Source organism: Balaenoptera physalus, assembly GCF_965194825.1.
Source record: "Balaenoptera physalus genome assembly, chromosome: 18".
Taxonomy (NCBI): domain Eukaryota; kingdom Metazoa; phylum Chordata; class Mammalia; order Artiodactyla; family Balaenopteridae; genus Balaenoptera; species Balaenoptera physalus.
The window spans coordinates 71,969,568-71,986,835 of NC_138899.1; the positions used below are offsets into that span (position 1 = coordinate 71,969,568).

The following is a 17,268-nucleotide window of genomic DNA, read 5'->3' on the forward strand; positions in this document are numbered from 1 at the left end:
AAAAAAAAAAAAAGAAAAAAAGAAAGCATCCCTCCCGTTGCCGCCTCACAAAAAAAAAAAAAAAACTGTAACCATCAATATGTATTACTTAAAATTAATAAATTTTATGTAAATAGAGTGATAATTAATGATGCCGCAAGCATAATTATGGTTTACACTTACACTAAGGAGCAGACTCTAGTAATAACCAGCCATCCAACACTCATTTAGTCAGTAAATGAGTCTTTATGTGTTGTTCACTGAAAAAGGCACAAGGGATTCAGAAATAAAAGTACCAGTCCTGCTGAAGAAACTGAGGACTAGTGAGGAGGCTGAGAGGAAAGCAGACAAGTGCCCATAGTGCTCTGTGATAAGTTCTCCTCCAGAGATGGGCCCAAGGTGCTGTAGGAACACAGGAGAGGAGGAACAGTCCAGCCACTGGGATTCGTGGCAGGCTTCCAGGAGGAGGTGACATCTGAGTTGAATCTTGAAGGATGAGTGAAGAAAAAAATCAGAGGAAAAGTGTTCAAGTAGAAGGAATGTATAAAGACAGAATTCAGTGAGAGCAGTAGCTTTCTAATGTGAAGCTCATTATGCTGAAATTCAGGGGAGGAAAAAAGAAAACATGGACTAAACCAGTTACTGTGGGGATGGAGAGACAGAGAAAGATTGAAGCAATATAAGAACTTTGGAGTTCAGAATGTCTTCTAGATTCTCTCTTGGACACGAGATGTGTGCGTGATCACATCACTTGACTAACATAGGAAATAGAGTTGGAAGAGTAGGTTTAGAGGGAAATTTTTAGAAATATCCATTAGCAAAGTAAACAATATATAGCATCAGAGAAAAATCACTCATTTGTTCTGCAAGTTTTTGCTGAGCACAACTGTCAGGGGCTGATCTAGGTCCTGAGGACACAGTGGTGAATCAGACAGACAAGACCTCGATCTAACATTGCTCAAGGTTTGCCTTGGAGACAAACCACAAACAAACAAACAAGAAAATGTCCAGAAGCGATAAGTGCCATAAAGAAAATTAAGCTGCATGCCACGAGAGGGAGTAATGGGTTATTTAGATTGGGTGTCAGAGGCTCAGAAACGATTTGGGATAGGAGAACAATGTGACAGTGATAATGATTGGACAGCGATATGGTAGCATTGATTGAATCTTTTCTTTGTGATTATTCCACTTATTACACAATACAATCCCATAGGTAGGTAGTGCTGAGGGTCCAAAACTTGCCCAGAGTCAAACTCAACTCTGCCTGTAGCCATAATCTCAAAAATATGTGTACTTTCTGTCTGTATCAGGTTGGGCCTTGAGAGGTGAGGGCTGTAACCACGGGAAGGAATATAATCATCCAGGGACACGGAAGCATGAGGAAGAATTGGGGGTGGGGGCCAAGAACTGAAACCCGGGGAATGCCGACATCAAGCTGGTGGAAGGGGAGCTCTGAAGACAAGCGCTTCAGCTACGTGGGGCACCGCGTGAGATGGACGAGGCCCAGGGGACAGTGTAGCCTGACAGCCACAAGACAAGGCAGTGTCCAGAGGAAGGGACGGTCAGCAGTGTCCTCTCGTCCACACACCCGAGAAGGAACAGGAACAACGGGAAACATCCATTAGATGTAGCAACTGGGCAGTTCCTGGTGACCTTGCCAAGACTGGTTTCAGTGAGCTGGTGAGGGAGCCCAGACTGCAGTGTTGATAAGGGAGTACTTCTTTTCTAAGAGATACAGGGTAGAGGCAGTGTGCTTTGTTATGGGGGTTGTTGTTTTGGTTTGGGTTTGGTTTAAAGAGGTGTAAGACTAGAAGGTTGAGCCCATGGAGGAGGAGGGGTTGAGGCTGTAGGAGACAGAGGAAATAACTGATAAAGCCAAGCCCTTGCAGGGACAAGAAAGGATGGTAAGCAGAGCACACAGGTCAAGGGCTAGATCTTGGGTAGGAAAAGAGGTACCTCTTTCCTGTGTTGGGAGGGAAGGCAGTAAGTAAGAAGGCTATAAGGGTAAGGAGTTGCCTGACTTCTTTTCTGTGAAGTCGGTGGTATTGTCATCTGCTCAAGGTGAAGACCCCAAGGGGAGTGTCATCCTTAAGGTTCAGCTTTGAAATAGGGCTCCTGGAGAATGGGAGTGGATGCTAAGGGCCTGTATAAAAGTCTCCAAGTAGCCCCGCTGAGTTTAGAACCCTTGCATTTGTGGCTGCTGCATCTGCACAGCTGTAGGATTTCCTTCAGCAGGACCAGCAGCCAGGCAGGCAGGGAGTGGGGCTGTGCCGTGTGGCACCTGTTCTGGGGAGATCACTCCAGTCTTTCATCTGGCTTCTCATGGACAGTCCTGAATTCATGGACCCTTCAACAGCCAGAGCTAAACAAATTTGCAAAGCCAGACTTTATCTTCACATTAGTCATTTAAAGAAAACCCCTAATCAATGACTTCTGAATATAAAATATGTATTAAAATAGAAAGCAGTAGGGACCCAGGATCTTTAGAGATAAATGATCAGTGAAATAGCTGGAATGTTCCTTGTACTGTTCTATTCCCGTGCATATAATGTTACAACTACTGCCTCCATTTGATTCAATTAGAGATCCTCTTTTTAAAGTTAAATACACAGCTTCCCTGGGAATGTAATTGTGAAACGTTTTGTCGTTATACTGCACGGCAGTCACTTTAAGATAACACAAATCTTGCTTCTGGCAGAGCATTTCCTTACCACTACATGCATACAAAACAGGATGTAATCAAAAGGGTATTTGGCATGCGTCCAGAAAGCAATCTGGATTAGTCTGTAACTGGCTGCCATAGTTTCAAGTCCATTTCTGATCCATGACTTATTGCTTCATAACTGACAATTTCAAAGGTTTACCAGGATGGCACAAAAAAAAAGCTCAACCATTAGTTTCTAGGTTCTTCTGAAGTGTTTCACTAGTGAACATTTTTGAATATTTAAAATAAGAGAATAAGACAATAAAGATGGTTTTTGCCATCATTTCTCCCCCCCCCCCATTTTCTACCAACAATATAAACTAGTGGAGGGAATATTTACTAAAAGTATAGAATTGTAGAGGGAACACTTCAGGTAGCTGTTAATTTCCACTCCTTAAGTCAATAGCAATTTATATAATAGAGAGAGGATTGGATAATTTTCTTTAATTTCCAAACTTCACATGGAGCACCTGAAATTTTTTTTTTTAAAAAGAAAAGACAAAGAAAACAGCTAACTAAACTCTGGTTCTTATTTAGCAGCCTGATACAAAGGCAATTAAAAAGAAGTGATATTCAAGCAATTTTACTGTTTAAATAATTCAGAAATTCTCTTTTGAAATAGTTCAGTTTCTTTAGCCAAACTTGAGATGTATGACATTAATCACATCTTATATCCTTGCGTTACATCAAATGTTGTCGTCATTACCGTCATTACTTTCTCTAAAGGTCCTCCAGGCTCTTTAGAAGCAAAACCTTGAGAACAGCAGGACACCCTGAGGCCTGAGCTAGTATTGTCTTTATCTTTTGAGCGAGGCTTTGGAGCCCAGGGAAATGACTTGGACACCACCTCCTCAGGTATTTCTTAAAGAACCAGTATATACACACCATTGTAAAGCAATTATACTCCAATAAACATGTTAAAAAAAAACCCAGTATATTTCCCCCCTCTTCCCTGCAGGAATTAGGGTTAATTTCTAATTATAAGCCCACTTCATGTTATCGGCTAAAATACCTTAAAATTCTTTTCACATTTCACTTCCCCATAATACCTACTTTTCTAACTGCGTACAGATTTTAATGCTTTACCAGAATATGTAAATCTATTTTATGTAGGTTCCTCAAGGTTTGACCTTAATATTTACAAGTTATTTTCCTCATAGGCAATGGCTATGCAATGAATAAATCATTTTAATTTGATTGTAGATTGCAGCCAGATAATCATCTCATTGATGAAACCAGGAAAGATTGATATAATACAAGTGCACCAGTATCTAACTCCAAAAGAATGTCAGCCAAACTGAGGAGTCGAATTCAAGTGATTTGAATTCAGGAAAACTACGATGAGTTATTTCGGCACTAGCTATGGCATAGTTTAAAATTTTTGTAATGATTGTGATGGTGGCGCTTTCTGAGTGAAAAAATGTAAAGTGTCAAGAAGTGGGAGGAATATGGTACAGCCCCTGGCCTCTGAGTGAAAATGAAAAGAGGGGTGGAAACTCCGTAATCGGGGGCCCGTCGGAACCAAGCTGTCAGATTTAGGCGAGGGAGGGAGGGAGAGAAAGCTCCCTGGGGGAAGGAGTGGGGCGCTAGACCGTCCGGGAGGGAGAGGGGAGGGAAGGACGGGAGAGGAGGGGAGCGGAGGAGCGCTGAGCCGAGGGGAGGGAGGGGAGGGAAAGTGGGAAAGGGGTAGAGGAGTCGACGGAGCGCTGAAGTTACCCTTGCGCGGCGCGCGCAGTGGCAACGCGTCCCGGCCCCCCGCGCTGGACGGCGGAGGACCCCTGTCGCGCCCCTGGCTGGTCCCGGGACCCCAGCGGGAGTCCCGCGTCTGGCGTCTCGAGTCGCCGGGAGTCTGAGTTGCGGGCCACGCGGGACTGGCGGTGGCAAGCCCGCTGGTCGTTATGAGGACGGATCTAAAATGACCGGCAAGCGGAAACCTTTCCAAACGCAGCTCAGGCGGTCAATCAGTGAGCAGTTGCGGGACTCTACGGCCAGAGCCTGGGATCGGCTGTGGAAAAACGTCCGGGAGAGACGGCTGGCAGGTCGGTGCCCCCGAGACTCGGGACCGCGGGAGCGGGAGGAGGCGCGGGCCGCGTCGCCCCGTCCGGCCCACTGCCCCGCCGCTGCCGTGGGCTCCCGGCACAGGTTTTCAGAGCCCGGGGATGGGCGGAGGAGGCTGCTCTCACCCCCTTGCTGGGCCGGGCCGGAGCGCCAGCGCTCCCCGCTTTCCGCGCGCGGGGACCTGGTGCGTGTGGGCTCCGCCCCGCGCGCGCGGACATCCCGGCGGGGCGCTGCGCGCGGGACCGGGAGCAGGCGCGGGAGTTACCTGGGGAGTCTTCCTTCGAGTAGCCGCTTTGCCTGGGCTGGCCCCGGCTCCGCCACCATCCACCCCCCGCCCCCCGCCCCAGCCCAGTGAGTGAATGAGTGCCCAGCCCAAGTGGGCTCCAGGAGATCGGTCCCTCTCCCAACTTGGCCTTTTCCACGAGGGACACGTCCACTGCCTGTGTGGGAGCGGGAGTCAAGACAAGGCTAGGGAGCATATCCAAAGCTCTGGGAGACAGATGTTTATGGCGTAGAGGGGGAGGATTTGGGCCAAGACAGATGGACAGTGGTTGGTGCTCGTGGATAGCTGTCCACAACCCCTGTCCAGCTGTGGATCCGCTCTCCTCATTTGGGGGCTGCAAAAGAGCGGCCTCCCTTTTGGAATCCATTGCTCATGATTCAGAGGAAGAAAAGAGGTGATTATTCTGAGCCAAGAGGTTCTTAAGAATCCTTGCTTAGGTTAGAAGGCCAGTCCCCTCCTTAGCACCTCCCCCAGCCTCCTGGCTGTGGTCTTTCTTCTGTGCAAGCTCCTTGGACCTACCTCCTAGTAGGGCCACGGATGCAGGAAGTGGTCTGAGCCTTCTCAGAGCCCATGCTGGGAGCATTAGGTCTGGTTAGTCACCACATCATACCTGCCACAATAAGGGAAGGTGGCCTTCCGCCACAGCACAGTTCCCAGGCAGTGTAGGATTTAGGAATGCTCTCCCCAAGTGTTAGCTGCTGGAAGATGTTTCTGGAAATGGGGGACGTGTGGATGGAAGGGCCCCCGAGCTGTCCGTGAGTCTAGTCTCTGGATCTTCTTGCCTCCTGTCTCTCCAGCAGTATCTCCTGAGTTGGCCAGTGACCACAGGGGTGGAAGAGAGGTCTAGAGAAGAAGAAGGTATGAAGCCTGGACAGAGGGCAGGGATGCCAAGGGTGAGATGGAAGATTGAACCTTTTCTGGGCTCCTCCCCCTTTTTCTTATTGAAGAAATGTAGAAGTGCTTTGCAAGATGTTCTGTCCTTACACCCATGCAGCCACATCTCTCCATTAGTCTGACAGCATTCTGGAGTAGATGCCCAGAGTCTGTATCTCCTTGAGCTAGGTCTTTATCAACCTAACTGGTCAAATTAGAAGTAGGGATTATAGATGATTCCAACACTCAATACTGTCCGCATAAAATGTTTATCCCGTATTTTCTCTCCAATACAGCGGCCCCATTTAGTAAGCACCCAAGAAATAAACAGGCTTTGCAGTCTGGACCCAGAAATAAGTTGTGGTAACCCAGTAGTTTTGACTGTTGATTTTTAAAGACCTGTATGTGCATTGCAGACCTAATTAATAACAACTAATAACTTTCCGTGTTATCGTGCTAAATTGTATAATCTACATGATGGATGGTGTTAGAGAAGTTTTTGTGGTCTAGTAAACTTTTGTTGCTTCATAACTTCAGAATGCTTACTGCAAATGTCTCTTTCATAGCTTCTGTTACTAAGTTTGTTAAGTTTGTTAAATCAATGGATCCTCAGGAAACAAGAAGTCTTTCCAAGAGGGCTGCCAAAGCTGTGCTGGGTTTTTATAGAAGCTAAGGCCAAAGATGACTGCAGCCCTGTCTTTTTCAAAAGGACATCGGGAAGGACGAGAGTGTAATGTAAAGATTTAAAACCGTTAAGATTTTCCAGGGAAGTCATTTATTCACATGAATTTTAGACTTTGCAGTTTAGTTAGGACGGTGGAGAGAAAAAGTTTTGATTCTGAGAAATAAGTGATAGGTAGAGATTTTTAAGATCATGGATATATAGAAATTAAGGCTAAAAGTGGCTTCAGAATGGTAAGTATAAGGGTTCTCCCAGAATAGTGTAATTATGTTTTAAAATAGTGGTGTGAGGTTTTAAAATGTTTAATCAGAATATTAATATCTGCTTACCACTCTGCTAACAGTGGATGCCAGCAGGTTATTCAACTGGGACCAAACAATCCTCTGTGAAGCAGACTTCAACCTCTGCTTCTCTAAGCAAGCTGGGATGCTTGCCACAAAACCAAGCCAACTCCATGAAGGAGCTTTTAGATGCAAATTGATTTTCTTGGGTTTTCTTGCAAAGGTAGCTAAAATATGGAACTTTGGCCATGAGACACTGAAATACTTAAGTTATTAATGTTGGCATCAATTCTAGGTGAAAGTGTTCTTCATTTGTAAAAGTTTTCTTTATATGGTTTAGTTCACAATATCATCATAACCAACTGTATGAATGTACCCCAGAGAGACTCTGCCCGCCCCCCAAGAGATGATGTGAGGCTATTGGCTTTTGTTTTTTTTTCAGCTTTTTTCTATCACGTAAAAGTTTTGTGCTGGGACTTCTATAATTTCCCTAAAATTTTCTTCATATTACACTTAGTCAGTAGAACAGTATTCAAAGTGCTTTATAACAAACTTGTGTTTGTTGTCTAGAGCATTCTGAAGGTATTTGATGCGTCCTTTTGCTTTTTAACATCCTGAGGCAGGAAATCCTTATTCTAACTCACTGTTACTTCTCTTCATGAAAGCCCGTCTTGTCAATGGGACAAAAAGACAAGAAGAAGTAGAGCTGTTTTAAACATAGTGAAGCTTGTGGATTTCTGTGCTGTGGGACTGTATTTGGGAAGGAGGGGACTATACATAACTGGAAAACTATTTCTTCACACGCATCACAACGACACAAGTAATGAAACCGATAGAAGGATGAGGTGTGAATGATGTTCAAATATGTTCATTTCATTACAGAATTATAAAAGGGAGTTATTGGTTAAAGAAAGACTGATGCTGGGAGCTCTTTTTGGGCTTTGCAATTCTGTAGTAGCTGACAGACTTTCATCGGATTGTGGCGTTTTTAACAACATGTACTTACTTCTTAATTACCCAAGACTCTAATCCTCATAAGAGTCAGCAAGAGTTTTTCTCACCTGTCATCTCAATATTGATCATTGAAATAATGGTGGTAATTGTTGTTTATTCCCAAGATGACAAAGTTAGTTAGTGTTCAAAGAAGTATTCTAATTCAGGTTGTCAGAAGTCGAAGGTCTTCTGTGCCCATTTTGTGTTATACCACGCTGCCTTCTCCGTGGCTCTTATGGAGACACATGGACCTTAAATCCTTTCTCTAAGTCTCTCTGTCATTTGCAGTTAGTTTTAAAAAGAACAACAAAATTAATTGGAAAAATTGCTCTTTCCTCCTGCAATGACAAGGATAACCCTATGCACCAAAAATAGCTTGTCTCCCAGTCATCCTATTGGGCTGGGTAGCGTATGGGCTTATAGAGAGTTAAAACAAATAGCCATACATCTATCTTGTTGCGGCTCCTATGTGGTGTGCCCTGCCCATTACCATCGCTGCAAGAAGCCAAGGGCTGCAAGAAAGAGATGTTGTCATAAAGCGTAAACACAGGTTTCTTCAGGTTAGGTGAATGACAGGTTCTTTTGGCCTCTTCAGTTCCCTAATCAGCCACCACTGGTGACAATTCTTAACTTTTATAGCATCATTAAATTCTCTAGGCAGAAGCATACCCTTTAGCTTCTGGTCTTTGTAAGCAGCTTGAACTACTTCTCAAAAGTTTAGGTCTGGGGCTTCCCTGGTGGCTCAGTGGTTAAGAATCCACCCCCCAATGCAGGGGACATGGGTTCGAGCGCTGGTCCAGGAAGATCCCACATGCCGTGGAGCAACTAAGCCTGTGTGTCACAACTACTAAGCCTGTGCTCTAGAGCCCGTGAGCCACAACTACTGAGCCCACGTGCCACAACTACTGAAGCCCACGCACCTAGAGCCCATGCTTCGCAACAAGAGAAGCCGCCACAATGAGAAGCCCGCGCACCGCAACGAAGAGTAGCCCCCGCTTGCCACAACTAGGGGAAGCCCGCGTGCAGCAACAAAGACCCAATGCAGCCAAAAATAAATAAATAAATAAATTTATTAAAAAAAAGAAGTTAAGGTCTGAAAAAATCCAAATGAATTTTCTAAAGCTTTCTGCTCCTTCATTTTAAAACCGTACTCTGTTTTAATGGAAATGTAATCCATATGTATGATTCCTTTATACTCACATAACAATATTTAGGTAGCTTGTGAACTAATTGATGGCCAAGTCTTTTGATCTCTTTCATAGTCTTATTTTAAATCATTTCTCTTAGACGCAGGAAGTTATATTGCTGCCAAAAATAAACTAACCTAAAACACTGAAAAGTTTGAGTTTTGTTAGAAATGCTAATTCCACCAAATTTCAGCGAGTTCTTGTCATGTTAAAACAGGTTTATTCATCCTCAAAGTCAACAGTAGCGTCCTGTGATGTGATGTAAACATGAGATTGGGACTTTAATGCAGAGCGGGATCAAGAATAGAACATGGGCCATAAAAAAGTTCCTTATTAAAATCTAAATGTGTTCCATGATAGCAAAAAGTACAGGATGATACTAGCTGATCGTTTTCATTTGTTTTATGTCAGTGTCCTTCCTTTTTATTATCACTTTACTGTAAAGAACAGGCCATCCTACTCTGTCAGTTTTTTCTTTTTAAACATCTCTTGAAAAGGGAATACATTTAGATGTGATTTATATTAACAATAACAAAAAAGAAAATCTAAGTCAGGTAAACATACAATGAAAATCAGAGAAAGAGAAGACATCATATGTACCAGGGTTCCTCTCAGCCTTAGCTACCCACAGGGTCACCTGGAGCCTTTTGGAAATATGACTGTCCTTACTGCCTCCCAGAGACTCTGATTTGGCTCACATGGGGCCTGGGGATCAGTATTTTTTTAGTACTGGTTCCAGCGTACAGTCCGGGTTCAGAATCACTGACTTGTGTTAACTACCATATGGTAACTCGCAGCAGTCTGTGTCTAGTACGAGATCATAGTCTAAGTCCCCAAGAAAAGTTTTGCTTAAGTGAGGTTGGAATGAGCTTGATATTTTACAGGGACAGAAAAGAAAAGGGAAAAAAACAAAACAAAACAAAACAAAAACGGTGTGCCTGGAGCATAGTGAAAAAAGGTGGTACAAGTAGATGGTAAGAGATCATGTCAGAGGTATGGGTAGAGTCAGGTTATAGGTTGGGCCTTGTTGCCAGGGCAAGAAGTTTGGATTTGGTTCTACATGTGATAAGTAGTAAAGGATTTTAAACAGAGGAGGGACAGGACCTGAATTAGTTACTACTGGAGTGGTCCAGGTAAGAGAGAAACAGTGACACGGACTAGGCTGATAATGATGAAAATGGAGAGAATGGGACAGATTTGGAGTATGTCTTGGAAGTAGAGACAACAATGCTGACATTTTTTGTTGGAGGTGAGGGAGAGGGATCGAGGGCTCCTAGGTTTGTAGAGCCGTGGGCTGAGTTGGGGACAGGTGGAATATTTGCATCTTGCAAGTGCAAAAGGACCTTTTTTTGCATAAGCCAGATGAAGAGCGAGTTCTCCTTTGGCCAAATTAAGCCAAAGATGCCTATTAGACATCCAAAGTAAAAGTCAAAGAGCTGGTTGTATGAGTAAAGTTTTGGGAGAAAAGTCAAAGCCAAAGATAGAAATCTGAGAGTTATTGGCATATGACTACTATAGAGTAAAGCCTTAGGACTGGATGGGGTTACTTAGAAGAGAATATAGTTAAGAGGAGGGGCCAAGGACCAAGTCCTAGGGCATCCTTTATTTAGAACACAATATTGGGACATGAACTGTATATACATATACATGTGCTAAATTTCTGGGGAATAAGAAAAATAGCAGCACTGTTCCTAAACTCAGCATTCTTATAGCTGAATAATAGTAGTGATATATCAAATAATCTTTTGTGACAGACCTACTTGGTCCCAGAACTTTTGATGAATAAAAAATAATCATAAAAATATATCACACTAATAAAATATACATTTTAAATTTAAAAATGATATTGCAAAGTAAAAAATAACATTTAAAGGAAAGACTTCTTAGGGTTGCCCCATAAAAATTAAAATATAGTTAATTAGATAAAAATAATCTTAGCAGGAATACGTCTATGGTTACCGTGACTTGTTGGCTCCACATATAATGGGGTAAGAACTTTATCTTGGAAAGGTGACTTCTCCAGTGTTGTGATATCTGGGAATAGGCTAATCAAAGTTTAGCTTGTAAGAAAGTTTCTGTACTATATTGAATTTTCCAATATTGCATCCATTTGTTGACCTTTACCAATTATGGTCTGTCCATAATAAAGTTGATTGAAGGGAAATTTCTCAGAGAAAAATAGGTAACCACATCTTAAGTTTTTGTGTTTGTAAGGAAGATAACTTAAACATGGCCTAACCCATCTGCAATATGCTGCCCAACCCTTGGAAGTAACACATTTTCTCCTAAAGCTGGAGCAAAGAGAGGACCATGTTCATTATTTGTGGGTGGGTGCTCTGAATAGGAGACAGGAGCCCTGCCAGTTGGCTGAAATCCCTTAAGACCATTTAATACAGCTTTGGATCAGTCACCAACCTGATCATTTAGATGTGGAGCATGTCTATGAAATTAATATATATTCTTTTTGTGTGTGTGTGTGCTTTTTCAATCTTATGTTGAACAAAACAACTTATAAAGAAAAATGTGCTTAGAGACCTTGTAGTTTTCTGGGGGTTTATCCACCAGTATATTTCTATTCTACCCTTTTGCAAGTTTAGGGATATTGCCAAATGAAAACAAACGTGGTTTGAGAAGTGTTGCAATGTTCCTGGGCTTTTTTTCAGAATCCTCGAGTGTTTAGTCCTAAGGCAGTCGAGTTGAAGGGCAAACATTTTTGTCATGTTTGTAGTTAGTCAATAAGTATTTATTGAGCCATGAAATAGCATCCTTGTCAAAGCATGTTGGGACTGTAGTGCAGGATATTAATTCAGGACTGTGGTTTTATCCTGGCAAAGCACACAAATTTTATTTTGCTGCTCAAATCCCTTAACTCATCTATTTAACCAGAAATAGAGCAGGCTTCCAGAAAGTGCTAAAGGACAGTATAGAATGCACCATGACTACACAATATTGTATTTGCAAATCTGCTCTGTCAAGCTATCTTATGTTCTCAGGCAGAATATTTCCTTAGTAACATTTTTATCTAAAATAAAAATTTCAGAACCTTATGGTTCTGTTATTTTGTGTAATAGGGCATATTTTAATCTGTATTTCATCATGACATACTGTGTTTGTTGAATACTTCTTTCTCCTTCCTATGCATGAAATTAAATGAACCCTAGAGATAATTGTTGTTCAACCTCATGAAAATTGATGCATTTACTATCAATGACTTTAATTGGAAAGTCTTATATGCGTCTTATCCTCTCTCCATCTGGATAAAGTAGAAACATGTCCAGGTTTCTTGAAGGATCTTTGAACGTGTTTTCCATTGAAATTTAATGTTTACCATTAGAATAATGTCCTGAAAGTACAAATATATGAATATGTGGAAGGTGTGACAGAATAAGTTAAACTAATCTACTGCTGCGTGAGAATGTCTGGGTTGTCACAATGACATTGCAAAGATGGCTTCCTTTCTTTGGCCGACGCTGAGTTGCATTCATTGCAGAACTCTTGAAAAACAATGATGGATCACACCTTTCCTAGCCAAGAGGAATTGTCCCCATGGTCTTGGAAATAAATTACATCTTTATTTTAGTCCCAAGAAAAGACTTCATAAGCAATAGACATAAAAGAGGAGCAATTGTTAGAATGAAAGTAAGAGAAAAAAAAAAAAAAGCTTTTACATATTTCAACCATTGTCTCATAGGCTGTTTTATTCTTTTTGGAAAGAAAGAAGAGAGGCTTTAGGGTAAGCATTTGATTTCTAGTTCTTAAATTTCTAGTTTCTAAATCAAAGCAACAATGACAAGTGGAAAATTGCTCTTAACCCTGTAGAGAAGCACTGTGGTGGTGGTGGTGGAGAAGTGACTGAAGCTGTTTGAGGCATCATCATTTGAATAAAATCACAGCTGTGTAATGGTAACTCACATCTGTGAAATTAGCATCAGTTCAGCCATAACGTTGATATAATTATTTGGCACAGCTATGGCTACAGTGCTGGGAGCATAGATCTCCAAGTGTCTTAAATGCATGTTGTTTTACTTTTGTTGCATACAATGCAGTGGAGGGCGGGGTGAGTGGTGTTTGGGCATGGTGGAAGATTACTGGCGTGCATCATGCCCTAGTGGTTAAGAGCAGCTACTGGAGCAAGACTACATGGGTTTGCACCCTACCTCCACCTCTTACACGGTGGGTCCTTGGGCAAGATAAATAATCTTGATGGTCCTAAATTTCCCCATCTTAAAAAGGAGGATAAGCATAGGACTTATCTCATAGGGTTGTCATGAGAATTAAATGAGTTAATATTTTCAAAGCATTTAGGATAGTGCCTGACCCCTAATTAACAATGTATAAGAGTTCATTTTTTAAAAATACATATGTATATAGATGTAGATATAGATATATAGATACATAGATGTATTCTCTGTGGAGAACAGACATTTTCTGTTAAAGGAGATGCTTTTTGCTCTAGCCTTAAACCAGCCACTCGCTTCATACCTGGATTCATCTGCCTTGTTCCCATATCTTATGGACCCATTCTAGATCCCATGTTCAGGGATTTCCAAGAGCTAAGACATTAGCCTCACTCTCTTTGCTTTGAATCGAATTTAAAAACAAAATCAAACCGTACATATGTTGCTAACGTGGTTGGCAGCATCTTGTGCAAATCCATTAGTGTTATAGCATGAATCATTCATCATACTATTATACTAACATTTTTCTGAAAGATCATCAATTACGGTTTGTTCATCAAAATTACTATCAGCTTTAGAGCTATGCAACCAAGAAATCATTCCCATGTCCTTGGCCTAAACGGAATTTGATGGACACCAAATTAAAATGAGAGAAGTTGGACTAGATTATCTCTAAGGCCCTGTTTAACTTTAAAAATCAATGAGTCTATAAAACTAGACTGTGTGTCTAAAGGAAACTTAATGCTCTAAGTATTTTAGTTCCTTTTCTGTCTGGATTTCATCAGATGTTTTGATAGACAAGGAAAGGGCAGAAGCCCAGAAGGGCACCCCAGGATGCCTGCCGGTGTCATTCCCCATACTGCTTTGGTTACCTAGCCCCCATCAACAGCAGCAACTTAACTGGTACTTTCTGATGTTGGAACTACATCTGCCAGAATTGGAGAAGGAACAAGGAGGGGGGAAAGCTAGGAGTCCAGGGCCTGCAGATACCAGTAGAATCTCAACAGTCCCTGCACCACATGCAGGCAAAGCCCCATGCTCAGAGAGGTCCCGTACTTAGTTTATGTGCTCTACTGTTACAATCTTGAAATTATTAATAATTGTTGAATGCAGAGCCCACATTTTCATTTTATACTGGGCCTGGCAAATGAGGTAGCTAATCCTGCATTATTGGTGAGTTCACTGTCATTGGTGATTTGGTGTTATTTAAGTAAGATAAAAGTGACTTGTAAAATCACAGGATATTAGATCTGGAAGGAACCTGCAAGCTTTCCCTTCAGCGTCTACAATCTATACTCCATATGCTCTGTGCCACTTGCTCTTGGGGAAGGTGATCTCCCAAGAAGGAAAGTGTGTTTGTTTTCTTTTATTGTTTATTGATTGTGACAGCATCATTATGAAATAAGGCAATAATATCACCCCTGGTGTTTACAGAGTTATAATGATTATATTTTAGTTATTACATATACTGAAGCAAGTATTTTAATTAGCTTTTTAAAGGTATTGCATTGCTTAGGTATATATAGGAGATTGGGACAAATTACACACTCTTGGTATGCTAGATTTTCAGATCCAAAGCTTGTTTTTGAAAACTTCTTAATTAATCTGTTTCTTAATTTAAAATTTATTTACAATATCCATAATAGATTATTCATTAAACCACTGCTATTAAAACCATTAAGGCTATTTCCTGTGTAGATTTCACCTAGAACTACTTACTAAGAAAAGGAAATTAGGAGAGGCAGTAATAAAGCCTGTGATTTATCACCAGGGATTTCCAGCACATATCAGTGAATTTTATTTTGTCATGATGTCCATCTGTCTCTGTGAGGAACACTAAAGCTGACCGAGTCTAGTCTCATAATGTTTCATAGGTTAAATCCTCCTTTGCTATCAGAAGCTAGACATAGAACTCCCCATTTAATGATGTAAAAAAAGGAAGACATCTTCCTTTGTTTGAAAGTTAGGTTCATTATTTAATGCAAAGTATTTGGGCAATTGAATAAAAAGAAGAGTGTGTGCATTTTCATTTTCTCTTAAGCTACTTCAAACAAGAACGTGTTTGTGTAGTTCTGAATAGTAAAAGAGTAGGCAGATTCAGCTACCCTGAATCAGACCCTATTTTATGCCAGGCATTGTGCTAAGGCTTCATGTGTTTTTTCATTTGATGCCCAGGCTTCAGGGCAAGTACTCTCAGGGTCCCTGTTAGCACACACAGCAGCTTGCTGTGATTAAGAAAAAGGCTTCCACTCGGGGCCATGAACTACGTTGTAAAGCAATTATACTCCAATAAAGATGTTAAAAAAAAAAAAAAGCAAAAAGAAGAAGACTGTTAGAAAACGGTGCCTCCTCTGAGAAAACACATTCCCATGGGCGTGTGGCTAGGTGAGTGTACCCCGGGCTGGATTTCAACCTCCATCGTCCCCCTGGCACAGCCTACACAATCATACAGTGTGGCCCTGGGTACTGATACTGTCCCCACTTTACGCATGAAGAAATCCAAGGCTTGGAGAAATTAAGTAACTACTCCTTGTTGTTATGTAGATTTATGAGAGAGGTACATTTTGAATGATATACAGGTCATTGAGAGATCTGTGAGATCCTGGATGACTGCAGGACCCAAACCCTAATCACAGTCTAGCACTTAGGGAGGGGTAACTGTTCCTGGGTAGCGACAATATGGAACCATTTCCACAGCCTTGCCCCAATGTTGCCTCAAGATTAAAGCAGGGTATAATAGATGGGAGCTGACTGTGGCATTCTGGCATCCCAGGGTCCCCGTGAGAATAATGATGATGATTAATGATGATCCTGAATATTTGTGTAACACTTTACAGTTAAGTGTTTTTCCACTAAAGTTTGTGACAGTGGTTTAAAATCAATAGGTTCTCACAAAAGTCCTTTAAGGTAGTCAGGGTGGGTGCTATGATCTCTACTACATTATAAGACAAATGAGGATAAGAAAAATGGTGTGACTATCCAAGGTCCCATGGCCAGAGGGGGCCAGGGGGGTATTTGAACCCAGGCTCCTACCCCAGTGCTTGCCCTCTGCTCACTTTCCTGCTGCCCAGTGTGAGCCCTGCTCTGTAAGATCAGTCAGTTGCTGTTAACTAAACCCAATGGCTCCCAAACCTGACTGAGCATCAGAACCACCAGAAAAACTTTTTAAAAATACCTCTCCCCAGATCCAAGGGGTCAAAATCATCCCTAGGGGGTAATGTGTATGTGTGTGTGTGCGTGTGTGGAGGGTGGGGTGGGAGGGGGTGTAGTGTACATTTTTTAACAAGGCTCCTAGGTGATTTTTGTTGTTGTTGTGTGTTTACAGGCTGCCTGGCACTGTCCTCCCACCAGTGACTGGAAATGGCTCTAAACGCTCACGCTCACGGTTATTTCAGACTCCATGCCTTGAGCCATGCAAATGTCTTCCAGTCCTAATCCTTTTATTTCCCTTCTGCCTACCTAGATCCAACCCATTTTCAAGGACTGGCTCAAGTCCTTCCCACCTGGCCACTATCTCCCCCTTCCATAGCTGAGTGCCCCTTGGTGGGCGAGAGGGTGGGAGGACCGTGAGCGTCTGCTGTGTGCCAGGCCCCGATTCAGTGCTTCTCCCCCTCTCGTCCTGTGAACCGTCACAGCAACACGCTGAGGTCATGGTTATCACCCCCATTCTAAAGATGGGGTAAATGAAGGAACTTGGCTGAGGCCAACACAGCTAGTAAAGTGCAGAGTTTCATTCAGCTTTAAGTTCCTGCCTTTCCAGTCACTCTACTGAGTGTTTCAGTCTGGTTCCTGTCTCACCAGCAAGAGTTCTTTTGTGCTGTAATAGAGAAACTTTGTCTGACATTAAGGAAAATCTTTTACCTCTTACTGTAAATCCACATGGCAAAATAACCTAGTTGTTGAAGAAATAAAAGAATGAATGCCTTTTCTTACTTCTTTTGTGAATCATTTCCTAGCAAGCTTCAAAAAGGTGGACTGATATTGATAGAGATGATACTTACTTATTCAAACTCTTTAATATTACTAGGAAATTCCAGCCAACGTTCTCTT

General features: G+C 42.1%; 1 protein-coding gene and 1 long non-coding RNA gene across 7 annotated transcripts in view; one reads left to right on the plus strand and one right to left on the minus strand.

Annotated features, from left to right (window-relative positions):
- Positions 1–4,280, minus strand: part of LOC309647901 — a 51,317-nt gene extending 47,037 nt beyond the window's left edge. Inside the window, exon 1 of the long non-coding RNA XR_014256380.1 lies at positions 73–4,280. This is a non-coding gene — a long non-coding RNA (uncharacterized lncRNA). The remainder of the gene's footprint in view (positions 1–72) is intronic.
- Positions 1–17,268, plus strand: part of STARD13 (StAR related lipid transfer domain containing 13) — a 383,589-nt gene that overhangs the window by 155,608 nt on the left and 210,713 nt on the right. For 2 of the 6 annotated variants that reach the window (XM_082435540.1, XM_082435538.1), the window contains exon 1: positions 5,842–5,917. The exons of 1 other annotated variant lie outside the window; for it this stretch is intronic. Coding sequence is in view for 1 of the 5 variants with exons in the window: in XM_082435535.1 (XP_082291661.1) it covers positions 4,599–4,722 (124 nt within the window). In the remaining 4 variants the exon portion in view is untranslated. Of the gene's footprint in view, positions 1–4,378; positions 4,723–5,821; positions 5,918–17,268 lie in introns of those variants that run through there. 3 more of the 6 variants (XM_082435541.1, XM_082435542.1, XM_082435535.1) reach the window with 3 other exon arrangements.